Consider the following 18,528-nt stretch of genomic DNA (forward strand, 5'->3'; position numbering starts at 1 on the left):
CAACTCGTCGCTTATTAACAGCCCCAAAAAACCAACTCTAATCTTTCGACCCTTTTTTTCTCGTCGTGTTTAACCGTGAGTTGTTCGGTTTACACAGCGGCATCTTACTGGATTTAAAAGGAAGAGGCCTGTAAGAAGGAAGTCGGACGTCTGTCACAAGTGCGTCTCTCAGTTTCTTTTTGAAGGGCGGCTGGTATGGGTCGATGTATCGTTTCGTTTTCCATGCTGGAGCTTGGCTGGTCCCAGCTGAAGGCAGTCACTTAATACGTTTCAAGGAGGGATTAGGTATCGTGTTTCTCGGGACTCCGGACTTAACCGTATAACGCTCGCCCGGCCCCTGGCATCTGCTCTCACTGCGAATTATGACGTCGTTGATTCGCAGGGCCGAATAACGTGACCTTCCACGATCGCTTTCCGATTACAGACCGCTGGAAACGTTGGAGGGTCTTCGAGAATAGGGATACAATTCCCCGTAGCACTGTTTTTGGAAGAAATTAAGCACCAGGGATGATAAAACGAGAATTCTGTAAGGTTTAAAAGGATTGAAGTGCTTAAGTGGTAGAAAGAGTAGTTTGGGTAACTGTAATAGAGGGAATTTGGTTGAACAGTTACATATGCGTACACATTAGCGAATTTTTTTCTAGAAGAGAGCTAGATTCCGGCAATATTATTTTGGGAATTTTTGGAGATTGAGGTTGGAAGAGATGGAAGTGCTCGAATTTTAGGTAAAGAGGATTCGGTAACTGTAAGAAATAAAATTCTACTATGAAATGGAAGTCTGCTATTTTTGGATTCTTGAACATGTTAAAAAAAAAAAAAAAGGAAGAAAAGGAATAAAAGATTTAAGACTTTCACACGTCCTGATTATAATTATGACCACAATTGTTAAAACTTTGGTGGTTTCCGAAAGGTATTGAACCGCATTATATAGTTTCCCAAACGGATATATTTGACAAAAACGAAATAGACGTCGTACAGGAAAATCTTGAATATACCACTTACGAAGAGTGATGCACTAATCCGTAATTGAAGCAATTGAATGGAGTATATAACAGTTAACGTCTAGACACCCAATATCAGAGATATTCATAAGTATTTCCTTACATCCTATAGCCATAACTTTTCATAGATCTCGTATTGTATCATTGTACGAAGAATAATTCCAATCAAGCGTAAAACGATTAGAATCGAAAACCGATATTTCAATCCAATTGAGATTATTCCATCATCGAATATCGCATTTTTCCTCGTGTATGTTCTTGTAAAATTTTACGTATTATTTCTGCCATTTTTCGTCGCGTTATTTTTAATTCTGCTAATTGACGTGACAAACAATACAAATTGTTGCGGTCATATCGATAAAACTCTGAATTTGCATAAATATCCTAGCAATTATACACATCCCCTCCCTCAAGAACGATTCTTACAGAATTTACCATAAACGTAAATTATATATTTTTACATATTATTTATTCTGAATATCGTTGCTGTTTAAATTCTTGCGAGAGCATAAACACATTCGCAACCTACTCATAGGTATTTCTCGAGATGGGCATGCAAAAAGCGAACACGATGTAAACAATGAACGCGGAAAACGCGAGCGTGGAAGAAACTGCAATCATCGCGTCATTGTCCCCTTTTGTCGGTGGAAATATCAATACTCTGGCGCTGGTTGCTGCTTCTGGTGTTCGTTGGATCCAAGCCGAGAGAGGCAGGAGAGACACGGACGCGACGCGATGAACAATGTCCGCAACGTTGCACCGGAAATAAGAACCGGCGCGTACGAGTTGACCATTGTCATTTAGTAAGCCCCCTGTTCCATTTGATTCTATTCACGCCCCGGGGAGGACCGGATGTGAGGTCAGCCGCGGCTCGTTTAAGTTCGAAACTACTCCGGTGAAAAAAGGCCCACAAAGGACGAGACATTTTCGCGTGACAACGCGTGACAACGTCTCCTGCGTTTAGCCTCGGTTCATTGTTACCTTTTCAATTTCTCAACGCTTCTCAATTTCTCGACGCGAAGGAATTCCTTTTCTTTCTACGTTGAATAATCGATCAGCCGAAATGGTAAAGAAGGGAATTACCAAAAGCGAAGATCTCCGATCGAAGTAAAAAACGTATCTTCTTATTGAAACGCGGGTATTGTTCATACAAATTGTATCGATATCGCAAGGAAAAACAAAATCTACGTTCTTACGAATAAACAAAACGGAAATCGAAGAACTTTTTTGGTTTTAAACGCGATGATTAATAAGATACATATATGTGTATATTATCGTTTATAAAATATACACAAAGTGATTGGATTTTTGAACGAATGAATTTTTATTTTCAACTATTTAAACGAGAAGTGAAAAGTTGAAATACGCGACGTAGATACAGGCAAAGTATCTCGCCCATCGTTTAAACAGTAAACACAAATCAACCATGAACATACCCGTTTCGTGAATAGTCCGAAAATTAACCACTCGATATGTCCACAACATGGTGTTCCATACCGTATCAGCAGCGCGATAAGCAGCTAAGTGTTGAAACGCAATTTAAAGCCGACCCTTCATGATGAGAATAGCACGAATTCTGCTAATCATGCCTCATCGTGGCTTCATTCAGTTCGATTCACCTTCCAATTTCAACAGCTTTCAGAAATCGATACAACAGTTCGTGCTATGCCGATAGTACCAGTAATTGTACGCCGACGCAATTAAAATAAAAATATTCAATAAATCCTTGACTTATAACAAACCAAACAAATATTATGCAATCACACGAATAAATCATTTACGTTTTACTTATGACGATGCTCGTGTTGTCATCGTCACATGGATGACGATGCGGTCGTGTAGACGTATACGCGCGAACTGTTTAAAGGGAGGCATAAATCTAAATCAGCCAGTGGATTATAGTCGACGAAATAATTTATCGTCGTTTCGGGATTGCCGAGCTTCGTTTCTCGCGCAATTTTCGCAACATAAACGACGATCGATCTTTCTCAATCCCAACGAATTTCGAAAGCTGCTGACAAATCAAATATTTCGATCGCAGAGAAAACGATTGTTCGATAATTCGATCCTTCTCTTCATTCGATTATTTACAATCGCATCGATCACCATAATAAGTTATTACCGATTCAATTGAAATCATATTTCCAACAAAATTAGATTCTAAAGCAGATTCTTAGTTTCAGAACGACGTTTCGATACGAGCGGAATTATGCTGTACCATTTCTTATATTTAACGTACGTTGCATCGTAGATAAATGAAAGGAAAGGTACCTCCGATTCATAACGTAGAAACCATTTAAAACTTTGTCCGGAACACCTCGACTAATTCCACCGTATCTCGTCAAATTTCAGGTGGTGTCAGCACTCATGCTTTAGTAAAACAGCGAAGAAACTGAGAGAGGAGCGGACAAGAGGCAGCACGATGTGGCGTATACTCGTGGTCGCGGTCCTGCTGGTGACCACGGTGTCGGTGGACGGCGATAAAGTGGTGGTTCTGCCTCATGACGTCTATCCGGGCTACGAAGTGACGCTATTCAACACAAAACGGCCATCGAACTTTCATCTAATGGAGAACAATTTTTCCAAGTTCTTCACCGTGCTCGGGAACGGTCTGGTGATGACCACGTCCGATTTATCGCCGTTGGTCGATCGACCAGTCAACCTTATCGTACTGGAGGAATTGGCCAACAGCACCAAAACGCATTTCCTTCATCTCTACGTAATTAATCGCAGAAATATGATCACCTTCTCGCACGATCACTTGGGCGAGGGAGAGGTTGCAGAGAATTCTGCCGCGGGCACCTTGATCGACGGTTTCCCTGTTCTAAGGGCTCGAGGGAGCTTTCCGGTTCATTATACCATTCTGCCGGACGAGACAGGCGACAGACCGTTCGCCTTGAAAGAGGAGGATTCGAATCAAACGGGATTCAACTTGACGTTGAACAGCCAAAAGGAGGGCGTCAGAGTGGTGACCGCAAAACCTCTGGATCGAGAGACTAAGAAGCTTTACACGGTCGTGATCCACGCTTCTGACGGCTATCTGCTAAGCAGTTCGCAAATCAACGGCCTGGTGCACGTGTTGGACGAGAACGACAACAGTCCCGTGTTCGAAAAGGAGCAGTACACGTTCGAGATCAGACCGACCAGCTCGGACGGTATTAACGAGAATTCCGTCGCTTTTCCTGGCTGGAAACGATTCTCCACCGTGGGCAAGGTGGCGGCGAAGGACGCTGACGGTGACAAAGTCGCGTACAAATTGCTTACACCGAGCAGCCTACTGGTGGTCGTGCCACAGACCGGGGAACTGATGCTCGTTGGCGAACCGGAAATTACCATGGAGGAGGACAGCGAATGCGTGGTGATCGTGGAGGCCCACGATGTGCGTAGCCCGAGTCGATCGACAGAGAAACCGGCCAAGGTCGTCGTAAGATTTTTAACTTCCGATTCGACGGAGGTAGAGGTACATAGAATACAGAAGAGAAGGGTGACGAGAGCTGTTAGGCCTACGAAGAAGGTGGACTTCACGGAAGCGGACGGCGACGTCGAGGGAAAAATCGCGTTTTATTTGGAAAAGGAGAATGAGAAAGAGACGTACAAGATCAGGGATGAGAATAAGTGGGTCACGGTAGACTCGAATGGTTCGGTTATAGTCAAACAAAAATGGGATTACGAGGAGCTGGGATCGGAAAAGACCATTGATTTTTGGGTGACTATTACGAACACAGGTAAATTATTTAAGACGCGTAAGGTACTTTTAACGATATCTCGAGATATTTCTTCGCGAATTTGTCTAAATAATCGTATATCGTTTAGATTTCTTCATTTGTTTTTCATTTCTGGTAAAACGAAGCTTTTAAGGGTAGAGAGTGACGAAAGAAATAATAGTACAAAAAATTATGTTAGAAATGTTATAAGATTATTGTTTGGGAGAATTAAACCGTATAATAAAAGATCAAGATATACGTATGATACCAATTATCACTTATGAGTCACTTTAAAGATTAAGGAACCAAAAAGAGATGATAGTAAAAAAAAAAGATGCTAGATTTCTTCCCATGTTTCAGAATCACTCTCTACGAAATTTAATTTTTCTGATTGAATTCTTCTCAATCTTTTATAAGTATCATATTGTTTCTCTTAATTAATCTTTATTTTGTTATTCGCCCCGTGGCCGAAGAACGGTGTTCGCGGTATCCATCGTACATGCGGTGTCCATTCCACGGTACAATTTTAATTTTTTCTCGACATTTTTCCTTCGAACACACCGTACATGGAGCATTCGCCTTCTCATCGTCTATACTGTTGCCTCGGTTATTCTCGTTCCTTCTGCGAATTTTCTTTCAAAGCGGATGAAGGTGTCCCTCGCTTCTTAGAAATAGTGCACGCCAAACGATCATACACTTAATCGATCGATCTCGCGAAAGTAGTAATACGATGCAACATCTGGCCGTCGAATTAGGACCACTTAAAACTTCTAACATTTTTCATTCTTCTAATAAAATTGAGAAACGCGTGGAAACTTTAATACGAAAGTTTATTAATTACCGAAGTGTTATAGATATACGTGGTGTATACTTTAAGACCGGTAAGATTCTACGTGTAAAAGTTTATTTAAGTCACATCTTTAAGGAAAGAAGGGAATTTTTTGGCAGGTTTAGTGAGATTCGAAACAACGTTTGATTAATACGTATCTAAATATATTATAGGTAATTTTAATTAAAGTGGTGCAATGACAAATTACTGGATATACGTGTATAGCGATGTTTCTATCTGAACAAAAGTGAATATTAATTTAATACAAAAGCGCCTGTATCGTTTTGGTAATCGTAAAAAACCATTTGATAATCCTAATGTTAAATTAATTACGATTGTCCACGCGATCAATAATAATTGAGGCAATGAAGGCAAGACGATTTCTCATTTCTCATCGACATAGCATCGTAATTGCGAAAGTAGAATTTTTGCGCATGGATCCGATTCGATGGTCAGAAGCTGTACAATACGAGGCACGGCAAGAAATATCGAAAGTTTACATCCGGCGTGAAGCTCTCTGCTCTTTGCTCTTTGCTCGCACGTGGATACAATTTCCTTTCGGAACGGGTAATTGTTCGAACGTGCGGTTCGTACACTGGGGTCGAGCGATAATTACAGTTTCACCGGGAAAAATGTGCGGGGCGCATGTTACGCATGAAGGGGCCGGAAGGAATTAAATTACGTCGTATTCCGGTACGTTAACGTTATTTAGTAACGCGGCTTGCTCGCGAAATTATTACGTTGTCACAGTTTCCAGTATAATGCAGACATCGTTCTCACATTTTAATTTTGTTCTACTTCCTCCTTCTTCCTTTTTCTTTTGTTTCAACCCCGTCTGTTTGAATAGACCACGATCTATTAATTATGACAGCTAGCAGGAAACTCAAAGGTATTTCTTGCCGTGCATCCGCACTTTAGTTATCTGTGCTTTTGTGTCACTCTTACTAATAACGAATGTTTTCTTTCCCGCATTCTCGGCTTCCACAGGATTTCAATGTAAGTAGGCACACGTGTCATGCTTATTTTTATATTTTTTCTTACAATCGTACGTTTGCGTGTACTTGGTGTAAAGACAGACGTACTAGGAGACGATAAAAATTCTACGCTCTTAGTTTCATACTATGTCGGAACAGAATGTGTCTTTAAATTGAAATACTTGCGATCGAAAGTTTTGTTTGCTTCAAGAGTGATATATTTTGAAGTATTTCAAAATTGAGATGGTAAAATATTTTCATTCGAATCGGCAAAAGAAGGGTATGAAACTAGAATCGGACAATTTTTATCTATACCTCGTATATGAATCGAAACAGCTTTGGTAGCTTAGTAGTTCGCGTAGAATGGAACGATCTTATATTTTCTTGCATTAGACGCTGATTCAAATTATAGAGCTTGCTACGTAGAGCGCTGTTTCGCTGGGTCGACAGTGTTTATAAGCGATGACGGAGGAAAATGTAATTTAATAAACTGAATTCCTCTCCTGATGGAAGCTTTAGTGACAGAATGTTTGACGCTATAGCAATTCGGCCTATAGATAAGATTTTAACGCCGTTCTGGACCAATTTTCTAAAAATCTGTTCGTCGTGTCGCGTCGTCAGAATTCGTTAACTTCTCCACGATGTAAGCGTAATATCTTTTAAACTGCACAATACAATATTTACGATATTTACACAGTATCGTTGCAAAAGAAGAACAAATTCCCTATCTTAATCTTTTCATATCAGTCGCAATTGGATTACGGACGTCTATGCAAATTCATATTTTTCTAAATTCAATTAAATCTGAACAAATTTATCTTAACCAATACACGTTCTAACTCGCTGCTTTAAATATTTCATATATCTTTGCATATTACGCGTATCATGCACATAATTGCACTTGCAAATTTATATCACTATCACGCTAAATCCATTCACAAACATTTCCATCGATCCAATGTATCGAACACCATTTTCGTAATACCAATATCAAGTAATTCGAAACGACTGAAACGTTTGGAAAACGTAGGGTCAAGCTTGTTTTATCCTACACCTGAAATAGAATATCGTACTAGAATTGAATATACCGCCTATATACAGAGCAATTTCATTTGAAGGCTCGCGTTAGATTTAACAGGCCAAAGGTCAAAGCGTCGGACAAGATAACGTCAAATGGTATTCGGTCACCGCCTTTGAACACTGTCTACCGTTTTCTGTCAATGGGAGGTCACCATTGCCAAGCTGTATCAATAACCGATCGATGATTACAGACACGGACAATCAGCGTGTCATTATCAACGTGAAGGACGTTAACGACGAGCCACCGTACTTCATAAATCGGCCTCTACCAATGCAAACGGTCGTACAACTGAATGCACCGCCGAATACTCACGTGTTTACCCTTCAAGCCAGGGATCCTGACACCGACAGCAATATTCACTATTTCATCGTACGAGATCGAAGTACGTATGAATTGGATATTAACGTGTATAACCCATAACGTTGCCAATCGAGCCGTGAAAACTCAGCGTAGAAATGCTCGAACGTTACGTGCATTTCGATTGAACGCAATTATCTAGCCTGTAACGCTTGTATAACTGGGAATTACTCCGCCGTATATGGTGTAATACCATAATTGCGAAGGGAAATTATGACGGGTAATCGATATTGCGAGCGAAGTTTCTTAATCGTTCGACGCTTTGAGTAGTTCACCGGAGGATTCCGTGGATCGTGGGAAAATATATGGAAGATAATTTATCACGGCTGTCGTGTTCGTAAAAGTATAGGGAGAAGTATGTAGCCGTGCATGCGATGTAGGTACAGATCTTCCTAAGGATACTCAAAACAGCGAATAGTATCCATCGAAGATTACGTACGTATTTACCGCACACTGTATCTCCCGACTTATCTACGATACCGACGAATTTACAGAATAGATACAACGAGACATTAACGAGTATTTTCTTAGTTTTGTAACGATGTGGTAATTACGTACGCCGTATCGCGAGATAAAGTGGTATAATGAATTTTCTATGGAATGAAATAACTTTTAATTAAGGCTTGATAGCGGACAACGTTATCTTTGTAAAACAAGTAACGGCGAAAAATTCCATGAAACCAGGAAATGTAAAATTCTGTAACGTTGAATACTAAAATTTTATCTCGTTGATAAGAGTTGGAGAAGAAAACAATGATGATAGAAATAACGCGATAAAAAGTTTTATAAAATCTACAGATCCATTAGGGGAAGGAAATAAAAGATTCGACCATTACGATTTCAACTCTCGAGGAAAAGAAAGATAAAAGACAAAAAGAAAAAAGAAAAAATAGGAAAATAGTCGAAAAGACTGAGAAAGGTGTATAATAAGTAGAAAATTGACTATGATTTGCGACAAGTTACCACGGGGACCGCTTTCCATGAAATATCCATGAAAATTCCGCGTGAATCATTCAATCCCTCCCGTTCAATGTCGATCGCCATAAAATTATCCAGTTGAAAAATAAATGGTGCGCGTTTTACTTTGCAGCTGGAGGCCGTTTCGAGGTAGATGAGCGATCCGGCGTTGTACGCACCCGAGGGACCGATCTTTTTCAGCTGGACATGGAATACGTTCTGTACGTGAAAGCGGAGGATCAGAACGGTCGTATAGATGAGAGGCGTTTTCAGTCGACTCCTGAGGAGCGTTTATCGATCGTAGGTGGAAAACGCGCGCCGCAGTTCTATATGACGGCGTATGAAGCTGAAATACCGGAAAACCAGAAGAAGGATTCCGAGTAAGTTGAACGCTTTTCAAATTTTGCTGTGCAGCCGATGCTTTCGCTTAACTCGTTTCACGTATGGACTTACGAGAGGAAATAGATATAATACCTATCCTGCATGGATTGATTTGATACTGTAGTTATTTCACACTTTCAAGGTCACGGGGAATTATTTTATTTCAGTATCATATCGGTGAAAGCAAAATCATTCGCCGATCGTGAAATTCGGTACACGCTGAAGGCACAAGGACAAGGTGCAGCGGGAACATTCAATATCGGACCAACCACTGGCATTGTGAAATTGGCGAAAGAATTAGACTTCGAAGATCTACGTCAACCACACATTTATTCTCTTAGTGTCACAGCTACCGAAGATTCTGGTGGTTTCTCCACGTCAGTCGAGGTAAATATATCTGCGTCTCTTTGCATTCGAATAAATGTTATTTACAATCCGGGATATCTGTAAAATTGTACTCGAGACGAGGACTATTTTTCAGGATGAAAGTGTCGTTACTTTACTTGATAAAAAATTACGCTACTTAGCGGAACGAACGATACATAAATAAAAGATATTTCAATAGAGAACCGAGCGCTTGTAAAAGAAAAGAAATATTTTTTCGTTAAACAATCAAATTACGTATTATCAGTTTTCTACTTTGAATTTCCTACTATAAACCGCTATTTGGAGCATTTTTTAATCACAACTCTTTTATATAGTAGACCGGCGATGTAAAGAAAACTAGGACAGCGAGAAATTGTTATCAAATCGTCGACTTGATCGAGTGGTCGTTGTTCAAATTGTCGCATAATTTTCCAGTTAACCATACGGGTTTCGGATGTAAATGATAACGCACCGAAATTCGAATTGCCTGATTATCAAGCACACAACGTGGACGAGGACATATCGTTAGGCACAAGTATACTGAAAGTGAAAGCAACCGATGCGGATTCTGGTGCAAACGCGGAAATAGAGTATCTGGTGTCGGACGACCACTTCAGCGTGGACTCGAGTGGGATCATTGTTAACAATAAACAGCTGGACGCTGATAACAACAATGCTTACTACGAATTCGTAGTTACCGCCAAAGACAAAGGTATATGTTCCCTTTAGTTCGCTATGTACTTTTCTAGATTTCTTAATCTTTTACTAAAATATTGCGGTTGTATTTATTTGTCTTTTATAAATGTTACGGGATGAAACTTGAAAAAGTAAGATTGAATTTTCTATTTATATTCCGCAGTTATAGTACGTAAAGTAGATTTAGTAAGTAAAGAGATTGATGACACTTTAATGCGTGGATTCATCTTTCAGAAATTCAATAAAACTTTTATCTTTTATGTTCTCGTTATTTCAGTTTGAAACGAAGAAAAGAATAAAAATGTATTATAAATAGCATAATCATCCATTTTTCAACCCTTTCAGGACAGAATGTTTCTTTCTTTTTTTTTTTTTTACATTTTCAGCCACGTTTTGTTTAGCAGTTATCGATAATAGAAATACGTATTACCTTTTCTGGTGTTTTTGCAAGGAACACGCTAAAAGCATAACGCGCTAAATTTTCAAGGCAATTTTTGTAAGGAGTGTTTTCTTTGCTCTTCGTAGAGCGTAGAGCTTGATACCTCATTTGCAAGCATATCATTTTTTCATATCGTTCTTGGCTCAATTTATGTACCCATTCTTTTCATATTTTTTTTCATTCTCCATTCTCGTATTATTTCCTCTAACATTCGATTACGTTTCCAGGTGAACCACCGAAAACTGGCACGGCGACAGTCCGCATATATACGAAGAACAAGAACGACGAGGAACCAAAGTTTTCGCAGCAGGTGTACACGCCAAACGTGGACGAGAACGCCGGACCTAACACGCTGGTCACAACTGTCGTCGCTTCCGACAAGGACGGCGACAATGTTCGGTTCCGATTCGTCGGTGGTAATACCACATCCGGCCAGTTCGTAATCGAGGAGATCACCGGTGTGATTCGTCTCCATGGAAAAGCGATCTCTTTGGATAGAGATAAATACGAGCTGAACGTGACTGCTCTCGACGACGGTGCTTGTTGCCCCAATGGAGAAACCACTACACACACCAGCACAGCTGTTGTCGTGGTCTTCATTACTGACGTGAACGATAACAAACCAGTTTTCAAGGAATGCAGCATGTACAATCCGAAAGTCGAAGAAGGTGCGCCAAATGGTAGCACCGTAATCAAGGTTCAAGCTACTGACGAAGATAAGGGAGTGAATGGACAAGTGAAATACTCGATCGTACAGCAACCGAATCAGAAGGGAACCAAGTTCACCGTCGACGAAGAGACTGGACAAGTTTTGACGAATAAGGTATATTTTGCTATTAAGTTGGTTGATTAGAGAATTTATGGTAAATGGATGTAGGTATTGACGAGTATTGCGAATGTTTGTGCAAGTCGATTAATAGCGTTATGAAATGTTTTATATTTTTTCTTTTTTCTGTGATATAAAATTGGAAAATACGTTTTTTATGTTTGAGAGTAATACGAGCGTAGAACGGCTTCCAAACTTTTACGAAAAGTAATAGTTTAGTAAATTAACGAATTGGAGAATTAAGGAATTAAAGTTATCAGAGTTTATTAAAACTACTTTGATATTTTCAGGTATTTGATCGTGAAGGCGATGATGGCAAATTTGTATCAGTTACCGTTAAAGCAACGGATCAGGGTGAACCTTCCTTGGAAGGTGTTTGCTCCTTCACTGTTGAAATCACCGATGTTAATGATAACCCACCACTGTTCGATCGTCAGGTGAGTAAAAGTATAAAAAACTATAAATATTACTTGCGTAATGTACATAATTTACAAAATGAACACCATTACACAATTTAAGAAACCAAACGAATTTTTTCATCATATTCCAAAATCTCTGTAAAAATTTAAATTGTTGATTTACTTTTCGATCTTTATAAAGCAACTCTAATTACATTCGCAGAAGCTTCCTTAACAAGCACAAGTACCCGAAGCTCGCGTAATAAATCAAAATCATTAAATTTCCTCCATCGATAAACTACCAAACTAACAGTAAATACAGAAAACAGCCAGAAGAATAACGAAAATTTTCACGTAAAGCATTTCGAAAGATAGCCGAAGGCGAGCTCTTGCTTTGTGTTTTGTTTCGTTTCGATATTTCAATTAGTTTCTCAGATATTACGTTTTAAAAACTACGTTTATAACGTTCATATTGTCGTATCGTTCATTCGGGCATGACCTACTTTATTCTTTGAAAATGTGTACGTTGCGAGTAGTATGTGATAGCAAAAAAATTGCTGACTCCACATCGCTGATCACAGTGCGATGCAGGTGCTTGGGGCAGGTCAGTTGCAACGTGCGAGCGAGAAATTCGACAGTTAAAATCCCGATATCTAGAAAATTACATTTCATATCAACTTGGAACATTGGAGGGCATTCTAAAGGCGAGACTATCAAACAGTTATTAACGTTATTATAAGTAAGGATTTATTAGAGAATGTAATGTTATTAATTCCAATTTTTGAAGAAAGGAAAACGCAGTAACATTTAATGATTGAATTTTCAAACAGAAAGTCTTAATAGACAGTTCTTTCAATCAAATGTCTTCGAATGGAAGACTGATAAACTTGATCGTTAAAAATACTTCTATACTTTCAATTTATACTTATGTTCTAATCGTGAGTAATACATTTACGTTAGGATGTATTTTAAATTGAAGAATTAAGGGATTAAAGTTGTTAGGTTGTAAAAGATATTTCGAAATTAACTTTTTCTTAAATATTAATAAGACTGATCAACGGCCACAAGTAGAGAACATAATTCGCATTTCTCGACCTTTACAGCAACATACGCTGTACAAGTAGTAAATTTAAAAAGTCAAAAGTTAAACGTTGCTAGATTCTAAAAGGTAGTCCCAAAATATCCTCTTTTTAAATTTTAAAGTAATTTTTTAAAGTAATTAGTCTCGATCGTAATTAAGCTATAGATTAATTGTATTATCAGAATATTATCAAACTGTGAGAGAAGAATCAGGTTAGAAGCGGATAAATATGCACTCCTTTCGACATATGCGAATGTTTTAGTAGCAAGTACATGTTTGACGTTTCGTTTCATTTGTATTTGTGCCGTGTCTCATTTGAACAATTTCCTGATATTCATCGTCGGAGCAAAATATCAGCGGATATTCATTGCGAAACGAGAGGCGAGGGTGGGCGGGTTAAAAACTAAAGAAGAGAAAATTGCCTTTCGCGTAGTGGTATTGCGGCACTTGATGCCCTTTGAAATTCAAGCGTTGACTATGGCGGTACACAAAGGGACACGTTCGAAGGAAATGCAAAAGATGCTTGACCGGGCCATTTTGCACTTTGTGCGCCGGAATAGCTGTTCGGAATAAATTAACAGACTCTTACTCGAAACAAATGAAAGAGGATCTCTTCGTGGTTTGCATATTATTCGTTCGCCATATGTCAGTCTTTTCTCTTTCCCTTCTCGTTTATGAAATTAACATCTGATGCTTTGTTGTGCAAGTATGTGCCATTTAATCTGGAAATTATCACAGAGAAATTTCATGGAAATCGTGAACTATATTGTTTTCTCTCTATAAAGTAGTCTATTTCTATTTTTGTTCTCTCCTCCTATATATATATTCAATTCTTCATTTTATTTCATCTAAACGTATATTTGTAAAAACAGAGACGTTACATGTTTTTATCTAAAGACAAAATTTCTATCAAGTTTTTAATTTAAATTTAATTTAAATCTTACTTTAACGGTAATGTAGTTACGATGTTTCATTTTTACTTTTAGAGAAAAATCTTTTTGCTTATAAAAGAAATAACACTACAAATTAATATGCATAGAAATAATTCTTCCCAGTGTAAATCTCTTAATGATTAAACGTGGAATCTATCTTTCATAGAAACCAGCTCCTCGTTTATAAATCCGCAAATGAATTCTCATCTATTTTCAGCGATACGTAGAGAATGTAAAACAGGACGCCAGTATCGGAACAAACATTCTTAGAGTATCGGCATCGGACGAGGATGCCGATAATAACGGTGCCATAACGTATTCGTTGAGCTCTCCTAACAATGAACAAGGATTGGAGTACTTTGAGATTCAACCAGAGTCTGGTTGGATCGTCTTAAAGAAGCCCCTAGACGTGAGTATTCTCGTTAATGAAAATTTACATATATGACTCTCTTTAGCAGTAACAACAGCAATCGTTCTCTGGAGGACCACCGTGTGTTCTCGAGCAAGAAACATCCGGTTCTTCGAGCTGCGTCTATCAACGATCACCTTTTATGCTTCGATCGCGTTTACAAATATTTATCGACATAAATGTACGGTATTAGAACATTATAACGTATTTTCATACAACGATGGTATTATATCGTAAAAAAAAACAAAGAAGGGAAAAAACGGCAAGGAAGAAAAACTAAGCGCAAGTTTCATGATGTCAACGAAGAACTGATTAATAAGCCGAGAATGCACGTGGCGTTCTCCAATATTATCATTAGATATGCCCAAATGTACGATATACACATACACGTATATGTACCATAAAGGATACTTATACGTGTGTGTGTATATTGAAGAAATATATATATAGATATATAGATATATTTATATTTATATTTATATGATATAAATACAAAACTTTTTGTGAGTGTACACCTTCTGCCGATATATATCTCTATATTGTACGTTTACGTTGACTTACGTTCTTTAACACGAATCCGTTTTGTTGCTGATCGGATAACTTGTATACTAATATACGTTTTGGTCGGCAATTATTTCTCTAATTATCACTAATATGCAACGAAATGAGTTTCCTTTTTACGGCACATGTATAGAACTTTTTAATTCCCATTGATATGCACAATGTGTTCACTATGGTAAATACTTAGCTATGCCTGATTTCCTTCAAACGCTTCATGTACCTGAATCGATCGACCGTTCGGGCTATTTTCGCAACAGAACACTCTCTCTCTGTCTCTCTCATTCTTTCTATCGAGAACATGCTCGCGGCGCGAGTACCTTTTAAACAAGTTCCAATCGAGCTACCGAACACCTCTTATCTCCAAGTTTTGTTCATCGCCGTGTCGATTGTCAACGTACGTCATTCTATCTTTTTTCCTTATTTTACATAAGTATTTTTTATTTCCTCTTGATCACTTTCGTTCGATCTGTTTCTTTTTTCTGTTGTTCCTTCAACGTTCGCTTGATAACAAAAAAAAAAAAAAAAAAAAGAAAGGAAGAAAAGAAAAGAAAAGAAAAGCGAGAAAAGAACACATTTCTCGACGTTTTTATTTTTCGATCGTTCAGAAAGATTCGTGTTTTTTCTTCCCGTGCTTTTGTTTCACTTAAATTCTTGTTTCCCGTTCGCGATTATTTTCGATTCATCGGAATATTTTCAATTACGAAAAGAAAAAAGAAAAGAGTAAAGGTGAATCGCGGCGCGGTTTCGAGTTGCGCGACCCGGGCCAAACGACTCGTGACAAACGAGCGTGTGCACTTTTCATTATCCAACCTTAGCCACGGAGAAAGACTGTCTGCGTGTTTTCTTTTTTTTTTTAATCATGGTACTCTTTCTTTTTGTTCTCTCTCTCTTTTTTGTATACGCGTCACAGAGCGCCGCGGAGAAACGACACCGGGAAGGAAACGATCGAATAACAGAGCAAAAGGAAGGGAAACGAACGAGACCCAACTAATTACCTTTTAATTAATTCTCCTTAACTTAAAATACTAATGTGAATGTTTTTCAAAAGGGAAGTGATGTTTTTTGAACTTCCAGGAGCAGGTGGGAACGACATTTTTTGAGCCCCACGTACGGTGTACTTCAACCTCTACGCATTTTGTGGTGCATCAGACATAAACAATTTTTGAAAATGCTTGCAATATTTTATATGAATGTGTTTTTGATTCCTTTACAGGAACTCTGATCTCTCTCTCTCTCTCTCTCTCTCCCTCCCCCCTCCTCCTCCCCCTCTAGATCTTTCTTTCACTCCGTTTCTCGTATTCTTTCGTTTGAACGTTTTTTTCGGTCTGTTTCATTCTAAATTTTCCCTTTTTCGTTTATTTTTGTTCCTTGAACTTCTCGTTTCGTGCATTTTGTTTTCTATACGATTTGTGAAACTTCTCTTTTTCTCTGATTCTCTTTGTGAATATTCATGAAGTTAAATCAGCGAAAGATGTAATTTTTAACGTTTGCATTTTGTTAAGAAAGAAAAGAAAGTACATTGAAGGATGCCTTTTGATCTTTGTATTTTTTACGTTCTCTGTACACGGAGCAATTCTTTGTTGCTTTTCCTTTCGCGTGTTCTTTTGCATTTTGTACTATTTTTCGTGAAGTTTTCTTCCCTTTTGTCCGTCCGACGCTTCCTCACTTTCATCCTCTGTGCTCCCCGCAAACCACGACGTGACTGACAATGAGCCAAAAAAAATAAAACCGGAAAAAAAAAGAAACGAGAGACATTTTTTGCCGAGAGTGCAATAACGAATAAAACCGTAAGAAATCTGTCCGTGGTGTGACATTTTTTCTTCTGTGATTGGGGCGGCATACCACTGTCGTAACGAAACAGACAAAAATATATATATATATAAAAACGGAATAATGCAGATCTATAAACACACTCGACGAGGCAACGTAACGAAAAAATAGTAAAATAAAATAAAAAAAAAAAAAAAATACACGGTAAAAACGTCCATCGGTTTTTGAGTGTCGTTAAAAAAAACGAAAGAATCAGACGAGGGGTCGTCATAATTTTTTTTCCTTCTCTCTGTAACTCCGGTGTTCTTGATCTAAAATCTTTCTTTCTCACGTTACCCTGTTCCTCCTGATGCCTCTTTAAACGCATTCTTGCTTGCATGCAAATGCCTGCATTGGTTGATTTCGTAAAGGAACTAATTTGAATTTCTTATTGTTTATGTTTGTGTTCATTGCACCATTTACTTTCTTCGGATTTGATGATGACAAAAAAAAGGGCTGTTTTCCAGTAAGTAGGAACTACATTCTTGTGTTTCACACTTTGCATCGAGAACACCACGAGTGGGTATAACATGATACGACGATCATTGTTATATCGGCGCAAGAAAAAGACAGAAAAAAAGTAACGATAAAAAGAAATACGAAAACATGACAAAGAAGCCAAAGAATATAAGTATCGAGTTACGGTATAATACTAGAGCGCATTTCCGTTCTAATTAAATCAATGTGTATTTCAATTAATTCGATTTGTTCCATTAATTCGATTATTTCGATTATTTCGATTGTTTCGATTATTTCGTTCACCTCTATCGTTGTTCTGTGATTATTAATTGTCACTCGGAGACGTCACTCTGTTTCTTTTTTTTATATCGCTCTCTCTTTGTATCTGCGTCATCGCGCTTTTTATTTTTTTTTTATTATCCTAGTCTCGAGTGTATCCGTAGGTGAAGGACCTCTTTATTGTAAAGTATTGCCGATAACGTGTTCACTGAAGGTTTTCCGGATCGATCGACAGAATCATTGGGTTGGAAATTTTATGAGAATCGCGTCAAGTTTGATTTATTGGACATTTTTTTAATTCCTGTTTAGACGTTTCACCATACATTTTTTATGGATGCTAAGCATTAAAAAATTATCTAAATTTATATATTTTTTTTATGAATTCATAATACTCGGTCATTTAACTGTAACAGAAAATTGTAACGAAAGAAAATAATTAAGAAAAGAACGTTATCGGCATATAAAACTTCAGATTTTTCAATGTGATTTCAAAGTAATCGTGAATGAATCTTAAAGAAGCTGTACGTACGAACATTCGAGTTAAAGTAAAATTATATATCGAACATTCATATTCATCGTTGTATAACAATAACAATAGGTAAGTATCTTTTATAAAATTCCTTCTAGAGACTAATCGTGAAATTAGCGCGAAAATTTCCAATGCGAATCATTTTTATCACACAGCAAGCGTCAGGGTTACCCAGAACTGATTCGATAATGCTAGAAATTTTCAGGTAAATCACAGATTGGCAGACGCGTGGAAGAATACCTCTAAACGAGTTTTTCGATAAAAAGAGGTCTGGAATAGTAAAAAAAAAAAAAAAAAAACAAGACGAAAAAATAAAAACACATACACAAACAAAAATGTAAGATAAAACGGATCCCCTCGAGACTACATGGTCCTTCACTTTCTTCTATCTCTTTCGTTTCATTTTGCGATTAAGAGATACCCTTCGGGTCGTCCTCGACGACCACGTTAACCGCGCTCG

General features: G+C 38.1%; 1 protein-coding gene across 1 annotated transcript in view; it reads left to right on the forward strand.

The window, feature by feature from the left end:
- The window catches only part of LOC117163809 (neural-cadherin-like), a 247,211-nt gene that overhangs the window by 33,043 nt on the left and 195,640 nt on the right, over window positions 1-18,528 (forward strand). The window contains exons 2-12 of the mRNA XM_076622301.1: window positions 3,354-4,726; window positions 5,179-5,223; window positions 7,780-7,971; window positions 9,037-9,283; window positions 9,452-9,671; window positions 10,086-10,362; window positions 11,013-11,608; window positions 11,902-12,048; window positions 14,240-14,431; window positions 16,067-16,132; window positions 17,256-17,267. Coding sequence (XP_076478416.1) covers window positions 3,424-4,726; window positions 5,179-5,223; window positions 7,780-7,971; window positions 9,037-9,283; window positions 9,452-9,671; window positions 10,086-10,362; window positions 11,013-11,608; window positions 11,902-12,048; window positions 14,240-14,431; window positions 16,067-16,132; window positions 17,256-17,267 — 3,297 coding nt within the window. The 5' untranslated portion in view covers window positions 3,354-3,423. The remainder of the gene's footprint in view (window positions 1-3,353; window positions 4,727-5,178; window positions 5,224-7,779; window positions 7,972-9,036; window positions 9,284-9,451; window positions 9,672-10,085; window positions 10,363-11,012; window positions 11,609-11,901; window positions 12,049-14,239; window positions 14,432-16,066; window positions 16,133-17,255; window positions 17,268-18,528) is intronic.

This window comes from Bombus vancouverensis, chromosome 10 (genome assembly GCF_051014615.1).
Source record: "Bombus vancouverensis nearcticus chromosome 10, iyBomVanc1_principal, whole genome shotgun sequence".
Lineage (NCBI taxonomy): Eukaryota > Metazoa > Arthropoda > Insecta > Hymenoptera > Apidae > Bombus > Bombus vancouverensis.